Source organism: Carica papaya, chromosome 7 (genome assembly GCF_054855325.1).
Source record: "Carica papaya isolate Zhongbai chromosome 7, ASM5485532v1, whole genome shotgun sequence".
Classification (NCBI taxonomy): domain Eukaryota; kingdom Viridiplantae; phylum Streptophyta; class Magnoliopsida; order Brassicales; family Caricaceae; genus Carica; species Carica papaya.
The window spans coordinates 26,913,140-26,933,592 of record NC_142315.1 but is presented as its reverse complement, the minus strand read 5'-3'; the positions used below and the strand labels follow the sequence as shown (position 1 = coordinate 26,933,592).

General features: G+C 33.9%; 2 protein-coding genes across 7 annotated transcripts; both read right to left on the bottom strand.

Annotated features, from left to right (window-relative positions):
• Nucleotides 1–507: 507 nt before the first annotated feature.
• ARF3 (ADP-ribosylation factor 3) lies at nt 508–11,818 on the bottom strand. 4 transcript variants are annotated; one of them, XM_088206880.1, is made up of 9 exons: nt 11,742–11,818; nt 11,224–11,454; nt 11,098–11,136; nt 10,734–10,796; nt 9,582–9,600; nt 7,811–7,922; nt 7,278–7,325; nt 2,152–2,282; nt 508–918 (listed from the first exon to the last, which is right to left on the bottom strand). In XM_088206880.1, exons 2-9 carry the CDS (start codon nt 11,324–11,326, stop codon nt 885–887), a joined length of 549 nt encoding a protein of 182 aa, XP_088063006.1. In that variant the 5' UTR covers nt 11,327–11,454; nt 11,742–11,818; the 3' UTR covers nt 508–884. The 4 variants fall into 4 exon arrangements, with proteins under 4 accessions (XP_088063006.1, XP_088063004.1, XP_088063003.1 ...); XM_088206878.1 differs by lacking the exon at nt 11,742–11,818 and adding an exon at nt 11,541–11,735; XM_088206877.1 differs by lacking the exon at nt 11,742–11,818 and adding an exon at nt 11,563–11,735.
• A 1,616-nt stretch (nt 11,819–13,434) lies between these two features.
• Nucleotides 13,435–18,890, bottom strand: LOC110812717 (xylose isomerase family protein). 3 transcript variants are annotated; one of them, XM_022039551.2, is made up of 21 exons: nt 18,758–18,890; nt 18,264–18,348; nt 18,073–18,177; nt 17,672–17,746; nt 17,460–17,589; nt 17,270–17,361; nt 16,997–17,047; nt 16,285–16,361; nt 16,148–16,202; nt 15,936–16,037; nt 15,799–15,850; nt 15,634–15,679; nt 15,497–15,552; nt 14,962–15,013; nt 14,743–14,822; nt 14,546–14,616; nt 14,415–14,455; nt 14,209–14,308; nt 14,030–14,101; nt 13,862–13,939; nt 13,435–13,710 (listed from the first exon to the last, which is right to left on the bottom strand). In XM_022039551.2, exons 2-21 carry the CDS (start codon nt 18,330–18,332, stop codon nt 13,675–13,677), a joined length of 1,440 nt encoding a protein of 479 aa, XP_021895243.1. In that variant the 5' UTR covers nt 18,333–18,348; nt 18,758–18,890; the 3' UTR covers nt 13,435–13,674. The 3 variants fall into 3 exon arrangements, with proteins under 3 accessions (XP_021895243.1, XP_021895242.1, XP_021895241.1); XM_022039550.2 differs by lacking the exon at nt 18,758–18,890 and adding an exon at nt 18,547–18,685; XM_022039549.2 differs by lacking the exon at nt 18,758–18,890 and having other exon boundaries at nt 18,264–18,531.
• Nucleotides 18,891–20,453: the final 1,563 nt, after the last annotated feature.

The following is a 20,453-nucleotide window of genomic DNA, read 5'->3' as shown; positions in this document are numbered from 1 at the left end:
TATAAGTTAAACCTCTTGAAATCTTACACTAATTCGTTTCACTGTTTTAAAATGTAATAATAACTTAAAAAGTTTAGGCAAAAAATATATTCCTCATAGGTCAATTACTCCCAACATTTAGCGCAATTTTAAACATCAAATTCAAACTTGGAAATGTTAAAAGTCGAATTTTTCAATGAACAATCCCATTCTCATAGAATGTAGAACCATAATTCAGTATCGTGCCAACCGGCTTAGGGATACCATACCATACAGCCACAAATAAGCAAATAAAAAGTCAGACTCAAGATGAGAGTAAGTTGCAACAGAGACAAGAATGAAGAAGGTTATTTTCTGCTCATCAGTTTTGTTTGACTAATCAACTCGTAGAACGAAATCAACATGGTCACAAGATCATGACATGAGTCTGGTTAGTGGTGATTGTCAATTCTGTAACTCATTAAAAAGTAGCTGATCTAATCCTCAAGGTTTCAGCCTAATTTAAAAGAAATTAATGAAGGAAGAACGAAAGAGAAAGAATAAGTTTGCATTCATCCTCGGAATCCAAATTACGGAAAAATAAAGCACCAAGAAAAATGTACAATACCAAGAAGTTCTTTCTTTTTTTTTCCCCCTTCAGATTACAGGCACCAAAACCTATATGGAAGCAATCAACAAAATGGAAAATTGATGTAAGAGCCGAACAGTCTTATACTTCAATGAAACTTCTACATGTATGTAAGTGATCCCTCAAGAAAATGTTTAGAAAAAAATGTCAGAGAAGGTCAAGTGACATAGCACCTATGAATTCCCTTTCTGTAACAACTCATACCAAGTAAACAATTTTTCCCAGCAATTCTCGTTCCGCATTTACCTCAGGAAAATACTTCTAATTCTGCAATAAGTTACCCACCTCCAGATTTTAGCATGTTACTCAACCTGTAATATAACAAAAAGTAATCATCAATTTCATTAGGCTCTTAAAAAAAAGCTTATCAAGCAAAAAGGTGCAGTGTAAAACTATTTGACTCCACATCTACAAGTACTGCTGCTCATGTCACTGGAGTGCTTCAAGTTAGCAGCTACAGTAAAAATAATGCCGAGATAGGAATCATTAGAAAGAAAAGATTGATTCCATACACCTCCTTTTTTCCTAAAGAATATCCATCATATAATAGAAGTGCATATTTTCTTAAGTGGTTCATTGAGACTCGTTTGCTGTTTTTTATGAACGCTGGTCTTTGTAATCTTGATGCAATACTAGGAACTTCCAACTGCCAAGCTCCAAACACGAAGATTAAAAGGACTTCAACAGCGACTTCATACTTTTTTAAGCTATATTACCCATCTGATAAGAGCAACTAAAACCAACAGTGTAAGCATATATTTCATCTAATATCTTCTTTCAGTAGAAAATGGGGCATGTGTAAACTTTTCGGAGAGTAAGTCTTGAATATTACTACAATTGAGATCCCTACTGACAAGGTTTTGATAGAAACTTAATCCCTACTGCTACAGAGCCGCATATTCTAATAGTGAAAATGGATTAAGGTAAAAGAGGGTCTATGTCATTCATCCTCATTTTATTCTAGGGCAACAATCTAAGAGTAATGGGTAAAAACCTAATTGGTAGCATTATTGAACTTGCAAATGCCAACATCAAACACCAAAATACACTAGACGGTAACTTAATTTCAGACCACACATTCGTTTAATATATATTTCTTTCAAACAAACTTCTAAAGAACCATTCAACAAATACCAAGCCATATTTGTTGAAATAAATGATTAGACAAACTTGAGGTAGTAATTACAGATACTTCTACTCTATCCATCAACAATCATCATTATTCTAAATGAACTAGTATCTTTTGAATGTGCACCAACAAATCTTGTCGAGAACACAATATAGAGTTTTCAAATTCAGTGGCATATATCAAGTGCAAAGACAACCACATAACAAGCATATAGTTCAGTACGAAATTTTCTATTAATAATTTATAGAAAATGTTAAAGTTTTAAAAACTTTAAGCATGCTAGTTCTAATTATTCACTCAAATAATCATGTTCCACACTTACAAAAACATAAGCTCTTACCAAAGAAATCACACCAATGGAACATTGTTTAAACCAGTTCCAACATTTATGCTATTCCATTTCTACAAAGCTTACCAGTCCAAGCCCTCAAAGAGCCCTTCTCCTTTTATTGCAGAAGTTTTAAAAATTGCCCACTGTCGGTTTTTAATTTTATGCAGCTCCAATGCTTCAGTTACAGCAGCATCATCAAGTGCACCAGGAAGATCCTGTATTGACCAAACCAGCGTATAAAAGATAACAAATGGTCATCTGTATTTCAATGCAATTCTTTCAAAAAAATCTATATTTCAATACAGAAGTTGCAATAGCTACACCAAAATAGGACACTAGATTATTGAGCCAGATCACAAAATTGAATCTCCTACTTCAGTAAATATTCCTAAAATGTAAAAGTATTATGTTATGAGTCTTAAATGATGAACTAAGAAAGTGATAATTTGGTAACTGTCATGGTGGTCCCATTTACTGGTCAAGTCTATAAAAGCTACATTCATGGGAAGAAGTTGATCAGAACAAAGGGGAAATATATCTAATCTTTTTTTAAAAGTTTTATTTGTTCTCTTAGTAATCCTAGTTTTATGCTACTAGTTTTTTCTCTATTTAACTCTGTAAGTCTGGGGGCAGTCATTTTCAGTTTGTTTCAGTTTATGTTAAAAGTACTTCTGCATTATATGGAGTTCTTTCAGGTTGTAATCGGTGATAAAAAAACTACTGAGATGAAATAAATAAATAAGCAGAATTTTATCCATCGAAAGTGAGTTTCTTTCTTAATTCTGACATCTTAAGGTTGTCTCCAATGAGCCTAAGCCCATGCCAAAATTGGCAGGAAAAGAAGAAAAACTTCCAAACTATCTCGCACCCTAAGCGATTATCCAGTTATTAGACTCATAACTAGCTAAGTGATTTTCACACAACATATCAAGAGGAAAGAGCCGCTTCAGATGTGATGCAGCAGGTAATGGCAGCAATTGGAGGAACTTGCCAAGGATTTTCCTGGCCTGAGAGTTGAAGGCAGTGAACCAGATGATGCAAAAATTCCAATACTATCAATACCAATGACAAATGGTCAATGGGTATGTATCCAAGTTCTCCAAACTTGATTTTCTTCGGTTCAATAGATTTCTTGATACTCCAAGTGGCTTATTTTTGTAATCGTCTTTTTCACAGCCAATGAACTCAGAGAAAAGAAAAGGAATGCATGGCTTCCTTCTATTTGGAGGTGAATCTCCAATTATAGTTATTAAACTCGAAGTAACCTACCTGCAAAGATTTTAAAGCACTACCAACCTTCAATTTGGACAGCCGTTCAGAGTGACCTGTGGGGGAATTATCTAGGTTCCTCCAAACTGGACACAGTTAAAAGAATATGACTACAAGTTTGAGCAACCTTCTGCTTACTCAAATATTTTAGCCCCAGAAAAGGAAGTTCAGATTTTTGTGAGTAGAATGTTGCGGTGGAGATGGAACTACAAAAACCTTTTGATTTGACTAATGTGATGAACTTGGCACGCTTGTATCGAACAGCTTATCATGGATCTGAAAAGATTTTGCGTCGCAGACTGGTTGTAAGTACAACTACTTCTACCAGTCTTGTGTCTAAATTTCCTCTTATCATGCGTTTGTCCAAAGCTAAAATGGACAACTGAAGGCAAAAAAGGCTTGAGCTGCGACAAACGAGGGCCAAAAGTGTAAATAGGAGTTCTGGTTGGAAGGAATCGAGGATCCTGAAATAAAAAAGAAGGATGAAGAACGGCCTAACTATACACAGATTTGTTGATCTCACCATCGTCAATTTATTTCCCCTCTCAATAGACCACCATGAGGATGTATTTCCTTCATTGCTAAAGGAGAACGTGTTAGCAATCTTGGCAATTGTCGCAGAGTTCCTTCCCAATCAGGTAGCCATATCTTTTCTTGGGATTTGTTTTATTGCCTTCAGGAGATAAAGTGTCCGTTTCCGGGTTAATGAGTTAAAGGACCAGTACTTATCAATTGGGACTTTCTCACCCGTCAATTTATCTTTAACTTGTGCAGTTACATGGTGTTAGAGGTAGCTACTTTCACATTCTTTACACTCAATGACTCTTAGAACTCGTCCACTTAGTGCTTCCATGTCTGTTGGCTGCTTAAAATGTTATTTTCTGTCAACCCATGAACTTCTTCCACCACAATTGCATGATCATTGGAAGAGAGTTCTGGACCAGTTGTTATCCGCCCTCATTGTTGCCCACATCTCCAAAAAGAAGAAATCAAGTGCTAGTTTAAGGAGATGTTAGAGAAGGGTAATCCAACCATCACACTCCTCATTCATCTCCAGCCCTCTTGATTAACAAGAGTTGGATCTTGGAGATTTTGGGTGGGTCGCATAGTACTTAAAGAAAAAGAAAAAATGAAGGATAAATTTCTCATTCCCATGATTGATAAATTGTAGGAAGAACTTCATGGAGCTCAATTTTTTATCAAGTCGGACGTACATTCAAGTTACCATCAAATCCGGTTGTACCACGGTGGAGATAGCAAAATGTTCACATTTCAAACATAAGAGCACTATGAATTCCGGTTGTGCCTTTTGGTGTCAAATACTTCCTCTACTTTCCAGGCTTTAAATGAATGTTGTGTTCCAATGGTATCTTTGCAAATTTGTATTTATTTGATTCTATTCTTAGGTATAGCAGGTTCAAGACCGAACACATGCACCAGTCAAATCTTCCTCCTGCAGCAACAGTCCTTTTCTTAAAAAGTCTTAAATGGCAGAGTTGTTATATCAAGATTTAAATTGTGGATCCAGATCCTAATTCTTCTGAATTCGAGAACTTACCAGATCAAATCTAAATCCAATTGGATCATGTTATGAGTTTAGGATAACAACATCCTAAAAGCTAGTTATTAAGATTGAAAAGCCCAACTCACATAAACCCCACATCAAATTCGCATTGATCCGTACTGTGTGTTGAGTTTAGGATAACAACATCCTAAAAGCTAGTTATTACGATTGAAGAGCCCAGACTCACATAAACCCCACATCAAATTCGCATGCCTTTTATGCAGGATCCAAATTGCTTTACCACATAACAATCCACCACGCTTCGCAGTCTCAGTGCCCACACAGACTGGCGTTGCTTTACCTCTCTTTAACTAGCCTTGGGCGAACAATGCAATTCCAATGCTACCACCTGTGCATACGATTGCAACTCAGGGAAGTGGTGATTCTGATACCAACATTATGAGCTTAGGAAAACTAAACCTAAAAAGCTAGTTATTAATGTAAAAGAGTCCAAACTCATTTGAACCCACACCAAAGTCGCACAACATTGATGTGAGATCGAAGTTACTTTACCATATAATAGATTGGATTAAATATGTTTTAGACTCTTTTTTAACTAGAAAAAAGTAAACCGCATTATTCAATTTGTTTATTGGACTTACAATCAATTCTAATGATTTGCATATAACTTTTATCAAATTGCAGTTCACCCAAAGATTTTAACTGTTTCGAAAGTGAATCCAATCGAATCATATGGTTCAGTTCTGAATTTTATGATTCTAACAACAGTGGTAGTAAATGTTTATATGCCCATCCCAGGTCTCCTGGACAAATGATTTCAGCCACAGGGTTCTTAACTGATTATAGCTTTCAGCCATGTTGCAGTGGGCTAGCCTTCTATAGTGCACAGATTTTTGGGGCCGACCAGATATTACCGCAAGTTTGTCCAAGACTATGGTGTTATTGCTGCCCCTCTTACCATCATGTTGCAAAAACTTCCTTGTACCCGGTCAAAATAGTCTTCCAAAGCTTTTGAAGACCTTAAACAAGCTATGACTCACACACTCCTATTTTGGCTCTTCCATATTCTCTTAATTTTTATTATTGAATGTGATGCTTCATACTTGGCAGTGGCGCGGTTTTAAAAATTTCAGTCTCTCTTTTGCAGCTTGCCACCACAGTTTGCCAGCTTATAAAAATTTTAATCAGGTTGGTCAATGCAATTTCCCACTGGAGGCCTTATCCTTGGGTGTAGTTTTGTAGTGAGCACTGATTGCTACAGCTTCAAGTTCCTTCTTGAGCAGCATGTTTTGACTGCCCCTCAACAGCATTGGGTGGGTAAATTGCTTGCTTTAATTTTTCTACAATGTCAAAGCACGGAACTGGAAGGGACGATGTTGTCTGTGATGTTATCACATGATGAACCTCAAACTTGTTGACTGTTATCTCCATGCTACAGCTGATCTTTTTTCTGTTAGCAGAGAAAAAGTTGCCACATCTCCAGAATCACAGCAACTTGCTATGAAAATCCAAACCAACCAGGCTTTGATTTTGGAGTTCCTCTGATGCTCTGTTATTCTTCACTGATCTTTCATCTCTCATGCTTGAAGAAGTTTGTTGGTCCACCTCCTGGCACTCCTTTTTTCCCTTTAGCCAAATAACGCCAAGTTGATCCTACTCCTTTTGGCAACTTTGGACTATTGCATCCATAAAGGTCAGACGGATGTCTTAGTGCATTTGGAGGGTTTTCACCAGCTGATGCTTCTTGAGAGCCTATCTCATTAATGGCAACTTGCTATCCATCTTTGGAACTTAAGGACGAGCACCTTGTTGAAGGGAGGATTGAAGTCTTAAAACAGCAAACTAATCCGGAAAGTGATAAATTGGAATAAACAAGGTGGTCCCATTTACTGGTCAAGTCTAAGAACACTACAGTCATGGGAAGAAGAAGTTTGACAGAATGAAAAGAGATCAGTGTCTAATCTGTTGTATTTCAGTTTTATTTTGTTCTTCTAGTTGTTCTAGTTTTATGCTAGTAATTATTTTTTCTGTCTGTAAGTCTGGTAACAGTTCTTATTCTAGTAATTATTCCTATACTACCAGTTTATGTACATGGTAACTCTTCCCGGTTGTAACTGGTGATATGAACGCTATTGAGAAATGAAATCAAGTAAACAGAATTTTATCCATCAGAATTTCCTAGGGTTCTCTCTGATGAGCTCTTAACCCACTATTAAAGTAGATAAGGGAGGAAGAAAAGCTTCCAAGCTATCTAAACCCCCTACTGGATTATCCAGGAACTAAACCCATAAATAGATCACTGACCACGGACCATAACAGATTGTTATGGCACTCTCACTCTTGTAGATGTTATAATTCAATTAGATATCAGGTGCTTTGCTTGCCTTGCAAATCTTAAGAAATAGAAAGACCTTACCTGCTTGTTTGCAAAAATTAGAGCAACTGCACCTCTTAACTCTTCCTCCTGAATAAAGAGAGCCCAAAACAGAGTAATAAGAGACTGAATTTTACTGTTACTGTTAATAGAAGAGAAACAAAAGAAGCAAGGATATTTGTAATTTGTAATAGCTTAAGAAAGAAGATCAGAAGAAGCTCCATTAGGTTTTCGATCAAGTGTTTTCAAAGGAAAAAGATCTTTGTCATCTCTCAATTTCAGAAAGAAAATGCAGTACTGAAAGACACCGATGTATTACAAAACAACAAGCTACCTCGATAAAGCAAGGTTCTCATTCTACTAAGTACAAACATCACAAAATATTTCTTTCAAAACCTCCAGAATACCATTTACATTAAGATCACTGCTTTAAAAAAATTCATATTAACAGCCACTGAAAATCCATTACGTATGATGGACATATTGCAAAACTGGAAGGCTTTCCATAGGAAAAAACAAATAAATTAACTTCTAAGTGCAGACTTATCACATGTCCATGACCACGACATGCGTACCTCAAGGATTGCATGAAATTCATCTTTAGCAATGGCCAATCTGTCAGTGTCACTAGAATCAACAACATAGATTATAGCTTGGGTATTTGGAAAATAGCATCTCCAGTATGGCCTGAAGCAAAGGACAAAAAGAGACAAATGGTTACTTTTTGCATTTCACGAATTGATTGATAAAACATTAACAAACAGTAAAACTGGTACTCAGGCCAAAAGGGAAAGAGCACATTTTGAAGTATAACAAAAATATAAGAAAGGAGCCTCCTCCGATTTCTGAACAAGCACAAAGGGAAACATGAACATTAAAGAATGCAGAATATGTAGTGGCATATCAGCAAACGATAAATGTGGCATTTTTGCTCCTTTTTTGGGGTTATTAGGAGGGAAAGAAACAAGAGAGATTTCAAGGGTTTAGAATCCCCTTTCCATAGAATAATTAACAATTGGCTAAACTCGCTTACTTATGATTTAGTTGACACCCTTCTATGATTTTTGTGACTTAGGGATCACGTAAATCTTTTTTTTTTTTTAAATAAAAAGTGTAAATTGTATATTCACTAGGTCACAAAACGGAGGTACTGCCCATGTACAAAAAATTTACAGTATTGTTAGTGTAGCAACAACATTCCCAAAATTCACATCACTAATAATGTTATGATCTAACAATATAGAACCAAAATAATGAATTCATCTATCTTTTAGCTTAATAATGGTATTTTCTTCACTATCAAAAACTTTACTATTCCTTTCTTTCCAAATAGCCCAAAAAACTGTCAAAGGGATAACATTTGCTAACTTGTTTTTTACATTTAAACCATCCCAAGCCCAAATCTCTCCTCCCACCGACCCTGCAACAACCCAATCAATACCCAAAAGACTGTACACATAATTCCACAAGCTGTATGCAGTGGGACACCACAATAAAAGGTGATTGCATGTTTCCTCTGCCTTCAAACAGCAATAGCAACCATTCACCAAGACACAACCCTTAATTTTCAACTTATCAATTGTTAAAATCTTCTCCCAGCAAGCCTCCCAAGCAAAAAGGGATCTCATAGATCTTTTGAGTTGTAATCTTATATACATCTACTCATTTGTACAGGAGTAGCAATCCTTTTTGAAAAAAGAAATAAAGAAATGCAGTACTTGGCCCCATATTAAACTCTTATACATCAGATATGTTTGGCATCAAAATGTTACTATCCAAATCTGAAGACTCCCTAATAATTTTGTAACAAATACAGAACGCCAGATGCCAAAAAGAGAAGGCTCTCCCCTTAACAAACATGAGCATGTAGTTTACTCATTGGAAGTCATCAATCTTTTAACCCAAGGATTTTCATATACGGTACATAAGGAATAGTATCACGAATCTTGGCAACATGGACTATAATGCCCCTTTTTCTGTCAGCAAAACTTAGTAATAAATAAAACAGAATGTTTATTCCATTCATCAAACTGCCCATCCACAAATGAACCACCATGGAGAACATCTCACACCTGTTCTAGCAGCAAGCACATAACTGATGAGTCAATTATTTAGCAAACGTTTTTTTTTTTAAATAAATGTGTGAGTATTGTATTGAAAATTATTTAGCAAATTGGTCCACTAAACATTTTATAACCCCAATTCAGATCACAAGGCAATAGAAGAATAGCTCAGTGACCAAATAAAAAGCAGCTACCACAAGCCACAGAATTACTTCTATAAAAACTAAATTGCACATTATGTTAAAAGAAAACTAAACGAAAACAGTCAAGCCCAGAAACTTACCTAATACTTGTCTGTCCACCTGCAATAAGAAATAACCAAATTTCCATGAGGCCAAAAGCAGATACAAATGTGATCTTGTAAATAAGAAAATGGAATAATAATTATGCAGAGGAGGTTCAGTTAGTTTTTTAAAAAGATAGGAAAAGTATTTCTTTCAAATATGTCATCTACTGTAACAACATTCATAAGATTATATTAGAGATTCTAGTCTAATCAAATTAGGATTAAAAGGGCCTAGCATTTCTCTCCAATCACAATATCCATTACCCAGCTGAAGGACCTTCAACCATGATAGGAGGATGAGATGAAACCATCAACCAAGGGGAAAACCATTTCACACCAAAAGTATCACACAGCTTTGTCAAAGCCTATCCAGTCAAAGTGCCATCAAAATTGACCTATGATTTAGGAATTCTAATGAGATGCCTACTTTAACCCACAAAACCCTAAATTCCAAATTCTTAGATATAATACCTTAAGAAACTCTAGGTGTGATGTCTAGGTTTATTTTGTCCATAGGTTGGCAACCTCTTGGCGCTTGTCAATTTATGAATCATACCATACTTTCTATTTCAAAAAAAAAATGATGTCTAGGTTTGACCCTGCTTACTATGTTGACAAACTATCCTTGATCTATCCTATGTCGATTGGTGTAAATGCCAAAGCTGATAAAACGGCAACAAGACCACAAAGACGGCAACAAGACCACAAAGACCATGCATGAATTGCATTTAGTTGAATCCTCATAATCTAAAACAGCTCACAGAAATAAATTACAATTTATCGAGTATCCCTTACCTGAATTGGACACCAAGGAAAATAACTTAATTTAATCTTAACTATTGATGTACTATACTGCTAACCCTCCAAGCAAATTAAAATTATGGTTATAGCAAATTGAGCTGATAATTTTGATTTGAATCTGAGAACGATGAATTTGATTAATAGTCATTAATTTGCCTGCAAATTTGTGTGGGTCAAAACTGATGTTCCATACAAGATCATACATTTTCTTGTTTATTTTTTATCACAGAGAGATCCACTGTCTCATGCCTCTGTACAGTCTTTATAATGCTTAACAGCCAACAGTTAGAAAATTTAAGTTGCTGCTTAGATTGGAGCTGCAGATGGATGGAAAGAGATTTTACATACCAAGATCCCAGACTTGGAATTTGATATTATTATACTGCACCGTCTCAACATTAAACCCGATAGCTACATCATTCAAAAAAATAAAAAAGAAAATGAATCAATAACAAATCTAACATGCAGAATGGTGAAACCTGCACACAGTCTGACAACAAGAGAAATTTAAAAAAAGAAAACACAAATTACAATTTCAGTTCTTGACCAAGCTTTTTCTAGATTCTTAAGCATATACACTAGGCAAAACAGCATTTATAAATGGGTTATATCATTTCATGATCTTGCTGAATTAACTTAGAAACTAAAGGGTAAATTTAAAAGGTAAGAACATAAATCATGAAGATAAAACGTAAGTAGAAAGAAGACCAACTTGGAATTGTGGAGACAACTTCACCCATCTGCAGACGATCTGCGGCAAATCAAACCAAACTCACAAATTGTCAACAAAAACACCGAAAACAACAAGAGGTTACTGCTTAGAATTAGAAGACCGTACACAATATCGTGGTTTTCCCCGCATTGTCAAGCCCGAGAACGAGGATCCGAGCTTCTTTGTTGCCAAAGAGCGATGAGAACATTCGCGTAAACAATATACCCATTCTTATGACTCCCTCGAAACAAAGAAACAGAAAATTTTAATGCATGAACGCAATCAGACCCAGAGAAATCTCGCGGGTCGGAACAGAGAACCTAGATCGGATCCGGCAAAGCAGCACCCTGTTCCTCCCTGTAAAACCCACGGCATCGCGTATTGAGTTTATATATAAGAAATGTTATAAAATGCATATATAGGACGAATATACACGTCTGTACGTTGTGCGCAGGAGTGGCGCACCTAAAGAGACAAGGAGAAGGCCCTGCCTGCAATAGATGTAGCAGTTTGAGGTCCAAATTGATAAATCAAAAAAATTTTGGGCCGGAGGTCACAACAAAGCTTTATAACGGGATATTGAGACGGGAATTTTCTCCGATGAGGACAGAAAATCCAAATCTGAGATACAGAGGTAAAAGTACCTGGTAGACGAAGAAATAATGTTCGCTGGGATGAGATTCTCTACGGTCTTATAATTCTAAACTAGATTTTTATATTCTGATTTTAATAAAAAAATTTAATTCATTAATTTACACAGTTTTAACTTTAAACTAAATTAGTTATCATAAAATTCCTAATCAATTTCAATATATGTTTTAATTAAATATTCTGATTTTAATAAAAATTCAAGCTAGAGAGTTAATATAAACTTTAATCTAAATAAGCAGTTATTTTTATTAATATAATAATTTAAAGTTCATTAATATTATCTAATTATAATTTTAATTTCTATCTTATATCTAGATGATGTAAACCAATAGTATAAGCTTAATTTGAATAGATTGTAAATTGTAGTTAAATTTATCTTATAATTAAATAGAAAACTTAAGTTTATGAAATAAATACACTAAATTGAATTATCTCGATTCAACAATCTGTTATATTCTTGAAAGAAAAAAAAATATTTTATTAATTCAATATTCAGATTAATTGTCTAACTATTGATGTAATTCTCGTCCATTTCGTAAGGTTTTGTTTGGTACAGATTTTATTTAATTAAAATAAGAAAAATAAATCACCTAATTTTGATGAAATTTTTTCAATTTGGGCTATTGTTTGATTCAAATTTTATTTAATTAATAAAAAAAAACTTCAAGCTTTGTAAATCAAGTCAGAATTATTCGACTTATTCTCAAATATTATAATATTTACTGAAATTGTCTATTAAGTGGATGTTATAGTTTTTGTGTTTATTTAAATTCTCTGTTAAGTAGATATTTGACTGCAGTTTTTAAGGTACACTTTATGTATTTAAAAGGTAATTTGCAACCAAAATTTAATTAATTTTTTTGTTAATATTATTATACAAATAAAGTTTCAAATCCAAATTTTCAATTAATTATCTAATAAATATTATATATATTATATACACAAATATATGATGATATATATATATATGTATATGTACATACATATTATATATAATGTTGTATTATAATATACATACCAAAAAAAATTATATATAATATATAATATTATGTATTTATATATAAATTACATTGGCTTTTCTATCTATTTTATGTTATTTTATTTTAATATCTATAATTATTTTACTTTGCCTTATTCTATTTTCATACCTTTTTAATAGTTTTAATGTTAACATATATTTTAATCAAACACTTTATTCCTAATTTAATACGTAGAATAATTAGCTAATGTTGTTATATGCTCGTGACATAATACAAAAATTTAATTGCATATCATGGTAATAAATTTAACAATGTTAACTTTAATAGAATAAAATAAAAAAACAACTAAACTAAAGTTTTAAAATGTTGAATAGTAGGTATTCTTAAAAGGCAAAGATTAAAATATAAACGAAAAATCATATTTAGATAATAATATATTTTAAAGGTATCATAATTTATATTAATTAATGTTTTTATTGATGTGATAATAATTTATTAAGCTGCTAAAAATTAATAATCGAACGGACATTAATAAAACTTTTTTATTGAAGTAAATTACTTGAAAGTTTTTCATTTAGATTTATCTTCCACTTGTTACATTTATTGAACCTTCTAAGTTAAAAATACTACTGTTGTACATCAAAATATTTCAATGTGTTGGAAAGAAGAACTCGAAAATAATGTATGGTCTTCGATCAACGAGGGATACCAAAATCGTTTGCTGTTTTATCATATAACGAAAAGATTCCAACATAATAGTTCAATGTGGAAGAAACCAAACTCAACTAGTCTAGCCAATTGTACTTGAAGGTAAAAAATGCCAACAAATATTAGCCTAATTTGAACCTATAACCACTTGTATCTATTATTATTATTAGTAGAACATCTAAAATATTCAGAATGCTGCGTGCTTCAGAACCTTGAATCTGGAGCTAGATACCGGCATCTATAATGCAGATTGGAAAATCATCTCTGCAAGTTCCTGCAACATCAAGTTTCAATTCATGTCACACTTGCTGACTGTTTTAAGTTGCAAAAATATGGAAAAAGGGGAAAAAAATGTATCCTGGTAAGTTCTCAATGAACTGATAAAGGGAAGTGATGGAGATGCTTGAGGAACTTTGATATATTACCTGTTTGGCAGAAGGAACTTTGGGTTCACCCCATTCCATTACTTTCTTCTCAAGCATGTCATAGTCTGCCTTACCAGCCTGTTGAAATGTCAGACGAGTTAAATTGGCAGAAGAATGTAACTAAAATATTAAGCAAAATAAACTTTATTTGAAATGAAAATATATTACTTCAATTTCTGCCCCAAGTTCTGTATCCCAACTGCTATATCTCTTGCGAACAAGCTCAGCCAAGGATCCATCCTTCAATTTTCCAATCGATTTAATATCAATATCATGAGAAGTGACTATAAAGCTATCATGTAAAATTTAAATGGTTGCTGAAATTTTCAAATATATTAGTACTTAACCTCAATCAGCTTCGCAGCATTTCGTAATCCACGGGCCATTGTATCCATTCCAATAATGTGAGAAATGAATAAATCCTCAACATCTGTGCTCTCTCTCCGCCTGAAATATCATAGATGTTAATAAGGTTAATTAAATGTTTATAAAAAATAAGAAAGTCGAAGAAAAGAAGAAAATATGATATCACTAAGAAAAGAAAAATTCTGACAGTTTAGCATCAAAGTTGAAGCCTCCTGGTGCAAGTCCACCCTGCAAAGGACAAAATTTTGGCCACCTTAAGAAATCCACGTGCAATTGGACATTATTACAATTTTAAAATAAAAATAAAGTTCTACTCACGTTTTTAATCACACTCAGCATAATCATAGTTGCCTCTCCAATATCTGTTAGAAACTGATCTGTATCCCAACCTGCAGTAATGACGAGACATCTATATATTAAAACTTGGAATTTCGATATAGCTTCATACCAAGATTTAAACAGAGCTAGAGCAAGCTAATTTTTTCAAAAGTTCAAGCCTTGTAACTTTTCAATACCAGTCTGAGCATCACCGCTGTTTGCATCAATATTTCCCAGTAAACCATTCAATCTTGCAGTTTCAAGCTCATGATGGCATCTGCAAAGAAGGAACAGAAGTTTGGTTGGAACAAGCAACACATTAGTTTCTTGAAGGATTTCTGCTTCAAGCCTTGAACAAGCAAAAAAAGAAAAGAAAAAAAAAAACAAAGTGCTTAAGATTCAAGGATATGTCATACGTGTGACCAGATAGAGTGGCGTGGTTGCATTCAATGTTAAGTTTGAATTCTCCTGAAGCACAAAATGTGGGAAAGGATTAGAACAAACATATAACAGGGTCCATAAGGAACCATAACACATGTGGAATTTCTTTAAAATTCACTGAATTGCTAATGCTATTAAGGATCCATTGCAGATAACTGCTGAAAAGGTGTATTCACCTTATACTGCAAGGCTGTCAATTCTAATCCAATATTTCAACAGTACTAAGCAGTTGTACAGGCATAGTCGAAATCTTATCCACTTGAACAAAACACCAACAAAGGATTCGTGTGTATGGAACAAATAATGATAAGCTAATTTCGAAGAGTAGATATGCAAGTGAAGTCACAGTTGGAGGTAGCTTAGGTAAATTAAGCACAGATATAAGAAATAATTAATAAATTTTGAACAAGAAAGACAAGTGTTTTTACATCTGATTGTACTCTATAAGTGTAAAGAAAAACGAACAGCCAAGATAAGTCAAACACGATAAGAGAAATTATGATTTCTCACCTATAAGGCCATACTTTCTCAAAAAGTTAGCTGATGTTGCAGCATCCCAATCATACCTGAAAAATTGTTCACAAGTAAGAATTTGAAGGCATTGTAAACCCACAATGATAATTCAAAAACTTGACTGAAATTCATACTGGTGCTTGGTAGGTTCCTGAGGCTTGGGTTCAATCAAAAAGGTCCCTGGAAAAAAAGTAGAAATACTTGCCATTAAGATCTTCTCAATGTTAAAAATTAAATTGGCTAGGAAAAATTAACAAAGACATTCAATGAGAAACGAGTAAACAATGAAAACAAGATACCGTTGAATCCAATCTTCTTCTTGTAAGCAACAGCACCCTCAAGAAACCTTGCCTGCACATAAATAACAAAGGATTATAAACTCAAGAATTTATTAATTGTATAAACCAGATTATACAAGTGATTATGTTGAACATACCAAATGGTCAAGTTCTCTTCCCATATCTGTGTTCAATAGAGACTGATAACCCTCACGACCGCCCCAAAACACATAATTTTCACCTCCTAAATAATGTGTCACCTGTCACAAGAGAATATCAATGAGAACGGTAGATAATATGAATGGAAACAACAACCATAAGCACACACTATTCATTTTCTTCCTAAGATTAATGGCACACAGTAACCCACCTCTATAGCTTTCTTCACTTGAGCTGCAGCATACGCATATACAGCTACTTCAGGGCTGATGTCAAATGCCAAAAGAAATTAACACAGTAAACCACAACAGGATTACTTGCATTTAATCAAAGAAATTAATACAGTACCTAGTTGCACCCCCATGCATGTAACGAGGATGCAAAAATAACTGAGCCGTTCCCCATAAGGGATGGATGTTGGTTCCCTGTATGGACATAAAGGTAATATGTGAGGAAGTATAGTACACCCCGATAGCTCTTACTGGAAGTGAGAACTGAAATGACTGTAAGACTCTTCCAAACATGATACTGAACTTGAATGTAACATCCATGCATATTGTGCTCATAGTGTCAGGGAGTCCCTTTGGACATGAGTAGCTTCATGTCTAACCACCCATGTTTTGTTTGCCAAGACAACAATGCCAAATGCAGATAACAAAATAACATCACTTCAAAAAGATATTATGGACTTCCTTCAAAAATGAGTATGGTCCATCTTTATCCTTGGGATGGGAGTTCCTTGTAAACGAGAAGTTCAAGACATGACAAATTGTTTGCTGTTTTGTCAAACCAATGTGTGGACTATTGAGGTTGGACTATAACCTATACTAAATCACTCATTTAGCCAATAATATTCATTAGGATATTCTTTTTTAAACAATAACCTGCAAGTAAATGTGGAGGCCATGTCATTGCTTTCTCACTTTAGGAAATTATTTAGACTTTGCAATGTGATTTATCTGAGCCTAAGGGGATACCAGCAAGAAAATGAAAACAAAAGGTCATCATGTAGATTTTAAACATATTCTAACTGTTGAGCATTAATACAAAAAAAAGTTACCTGAAGCTCTTTGGCAAGGGCAACCACTTCATCCAGATTCTTGTTTGTTTCCTGCAACAAGTAGGCAACAAGCATGGAACTGATTCAGCAGGCAAAAAGATGGCGGAAGAAAAATTAGGGCCATTGGGCACAAACTAGGGGGCATTTGGTGGCAGCTTCTCAATTAAGAGGTTTGCTTTTAGACAGTCTTAAGTGCCAAAAAGAACCCCATTTTAGTTTGCATGCTAACTAAACCCAACCAAGTGAATTTTGTAACCTTGTAAGACTGCTTACCTCAAGAGTTTTGCCATCTGGAGCTATGTCCCGGTCATGGAAACACCACAAATCAACTCCAAGCTTCTCTAGGAACTCAAAGTTGGCTCTCACTGTTGTTTCCATCAAAACAGAAAGATATTAGAATTTTTCATAAATTAATATTAAGAACAAATGGGAGGACATTGTGTATCTTATTTATCAAGCTTACTTCTTCTTTTGGCCATAGACAATGAATTGGTACCATCTTCCCATGGCCAAAACTTTGTAGGTGAACCAAACGGATCACCTCCATTGCCACGGAATGTGTGCCAAAATGCAATACTGAATCTAAACCAATCCTGTGGCCGTCCAAAGACACATAAGTTAATGTCACCAACTTGCACACGATAAATTCTATACTGAAGAAAGAATTTAACCAACCTTCATTTTCTTCCCAAGAATCTCCTCGTCCGCATTGTACCATTTGAATGCAAGTGGATTCTTGCTAGCAGGACCCTGAATTAAATTAGAAATTAAGGAGACTTTCTTACATACTTAAGAATACATGATCGTACAAAAATGGAAAAAGAAAACAAAAACAATCTCCATTTACAATAAATATGGCCGAAAAGTAATAGGATCTACTGCCTTAAGGCAATACCTCCTTACAGGCACTGTTGTGTAAAACGAATAGAACCGAAGAGAAAAAAACACTTACAGAGTTTTCACAAAAAGATCTTGTTTTGCTCCATTGGTTTATAAAATTTAAATCAAAATTAACAACTTTACCACATTTTGCACCAGGAAGAAAGAAAATTGTCATTCAAAATAGCCTAATTTACCTCATATTTAATCTTGGAAACTCCAGGGAAGAATTCCCCTTCCCATTCATCTGATGCACCACATTGCCCCGCGAAATCGGAAGGACATGTTGGTGGAGCAGCAAGCTGCAACAAAACAATTATTGATTAGCAAAAGAGACGTGGTCAGTGAACAATTATTTATCAGAATAAATAAAGGTGAGCTGCTTTACCACTAAAAGGGAGAAGGCACTTAAACAGAGAACAAACAACAAAACTCCTTCCGTCTTCATGTTTCGCATCTCATTCGTAACACCTCTGCAACATACACGATGAGATGAACAAACGATCATCAACCTTAAGCATCAATCATCAAACACATATATTGCATATTAACGAAGTCCCGGAAATGAATCATTGGCTCATAACACCATTAAGGAAACCCCAAAACTCAGAGAAAGTAAGTAAAAAGAAAGAAGAAGAAGATAAAGTATTGATAAAACCAAAAAAACTCACTCGGCAAACCTAGAAAGCGTGAGAGAGACAATGGAAGTAGACTTCTAAAACAGCCGTGAATTCACAATGCTTATAAGATTATATAGAGCTGATTTACAGGAAAGAAATAAAATAGAAAAATAACTTCTAAAACTGGATTAGCGGAGTAATGGAGTGCTTATCTTCTTAATATAATTTAAAAATCGTGTTTATCCGATTTTCTCAATCTGACCCGTCTAAAAACCATTGGAGATCCTTTATAGGCCCAATGCTTGCAATCCCAGCCGTACTTTCAGTCTTCCTCAATCCCAGATGCTCATCCCGAAGCCATCGCTTGCAAAACCTATCTCATGCCTCTAGCCAAACTCGTCAACAGATGCCATGGACCATTCCTGATGTTTCGCGCGCTCCCAGCTCTCTTCTTCGTCATACTCCGTACGTGGAGCTGTACCGTGTGCATAATGAATCATGATATTTTAGCCATAATTTTTACTTATAATTTTATTTAATTGTACGTCTGTTGCTTCTCGGGGTACTAATTCTATTTAATTAATAATTTAAATATTGTTTGGAATAGTTAATATTTATACAAAATCATCTTTTTAAATATATAAAATTTTCATTAAAAAACTAGATATAAAATTTGTGGTATGATAAATATATGGACTTAAATATGTCTTTTTAATCTATGAGCTTTTTATTTTATATTTTAATTCCATGACCTTTAATTCATGTAATATATTATTTAAGCTTTCATATATATATATTTTTCCTGTGTCACTTCAATTTGTTAAAATTTTAAATTTGTATCCAGTATTATAAAAAATTTAATCATATGAATAGCAAAATTTTATTTATTTTAACTATAATTCATTTTAACAAGGTCAAGGTAAAAAATATTTTTGTAATATATATATGTATATTATGAGACATACTAACTAATAATGATATAAAATATTTTTATAATATATTTAAATGATAATTTATTAATGTATGATATAATAATTTCATAGTTTTATTTTGTTTGTTTACTTTTTCAGATACATAATATAAGTCTTTTATGGTTGTTCCATGGTTGTCAAAACTACTATTTTTTTTATTTTTTCAAATAATTGAATCGGTAGTTTTATATGATTTTGATGATAGTTTTTTATTTATATTTTACTATTTTTTGTTATTTATATTTATACTATCATTTTATTTAATTATATATGCACTTATATATGTGTATTTAATTATACATGTACATATATATAATATATTTAATTATTATATTTTTCATCTTTTTATTTTTTATTTATTATTACATATAGGGATAAAATAAGTAATTTGACTAAATATATAATTATACCATATGTAATGCCCTAATTAATTTTAATTGTAATTAAAATTAATGAATAAATATAATTTTTTAATTTTTTAATTCTTGTTTAATGTAAAAATGAAGAAAATTAAATAGATGATGAAATTGAAAACAATTTTGAGAAAAAATAAGTGAAAATTTAGGTTCTCGGAGTATTCTTGAAAGAAAAATTTAAAACTGAAAATCAAAACGCAATTTAGGAAAATTGTATCACGTAGGACGCCTAGTCAGCAGCTCCGACGAACCGGAGCGTGCTGCGTGGCAAGGGGCGCTGATACGGTGCCACGCGGGAGGCCACGCTGGCGATCTGCATGCCCGCAATCGGACGGTCCAAATTTGTTCCCGTGTGCACGGACGGTCCAGATCCGTTCGCTCATTAGACGCGATCGGACGACCACGATTAAATGCGACGAAAGGTCTACATCCACTTCCCATTTAAATGCGATCAGACGGTCCAAATCAAATCGCGATAGACGGTTTAGATTCACTCTTTATTTAATCACGATCGGATGATTCAGATCAAACGCGATGGACGGTCCATATTAAAAGGGAACGAATATAAATA

Excerpts from the sequence above, each read along its gene's own strand:
- LOC110812717 (XM_022039549.2), bottom strand. The coding sequence starts at position 18,383 with ATGATCGTTTGTTCATCTCATCGTGTATGTTGCAGAGGTGTTACGAAT. Across the intron at positions 15,680-15,798 it reads GAAGAAGATTGGATTCAACG|GGACCTTTTTGATTGAACCC; the intron begins GTATCTTGTTTT and ends CTTTTTTTCCAG. Across the intron at positions 15,553-15,633 it reads CAGGAACCTACCAAGCACCA|GTATGATTGGGATGCTGCAA; the intron begins GTATGAATTTCA and ends ACAATTTTTCAG.
- ARF3 (XM_088206880.1), bottom strand. The coding sequence starts at position 11,326 with ATGGGTATATTGTTTACGCGAATGTTCTCATCGCTCTTTGGCAACAAA. Across the intron at positions 7,326-7,810 it reads AATTTCATGCAATCCTTGAG|GAGGAAGAGTTAAGAGGTGC; the intron begins GTACGCATGTCG and ends CTCTTTATTCAG. Across the intron at positions 919-2,151 it reads CTCTTTGAGGGCTTGGACTG|GTTGAGTAACATGCTAAAAT; the intron begins GTAAGCTTTGTA and ends GTTATATTACAG.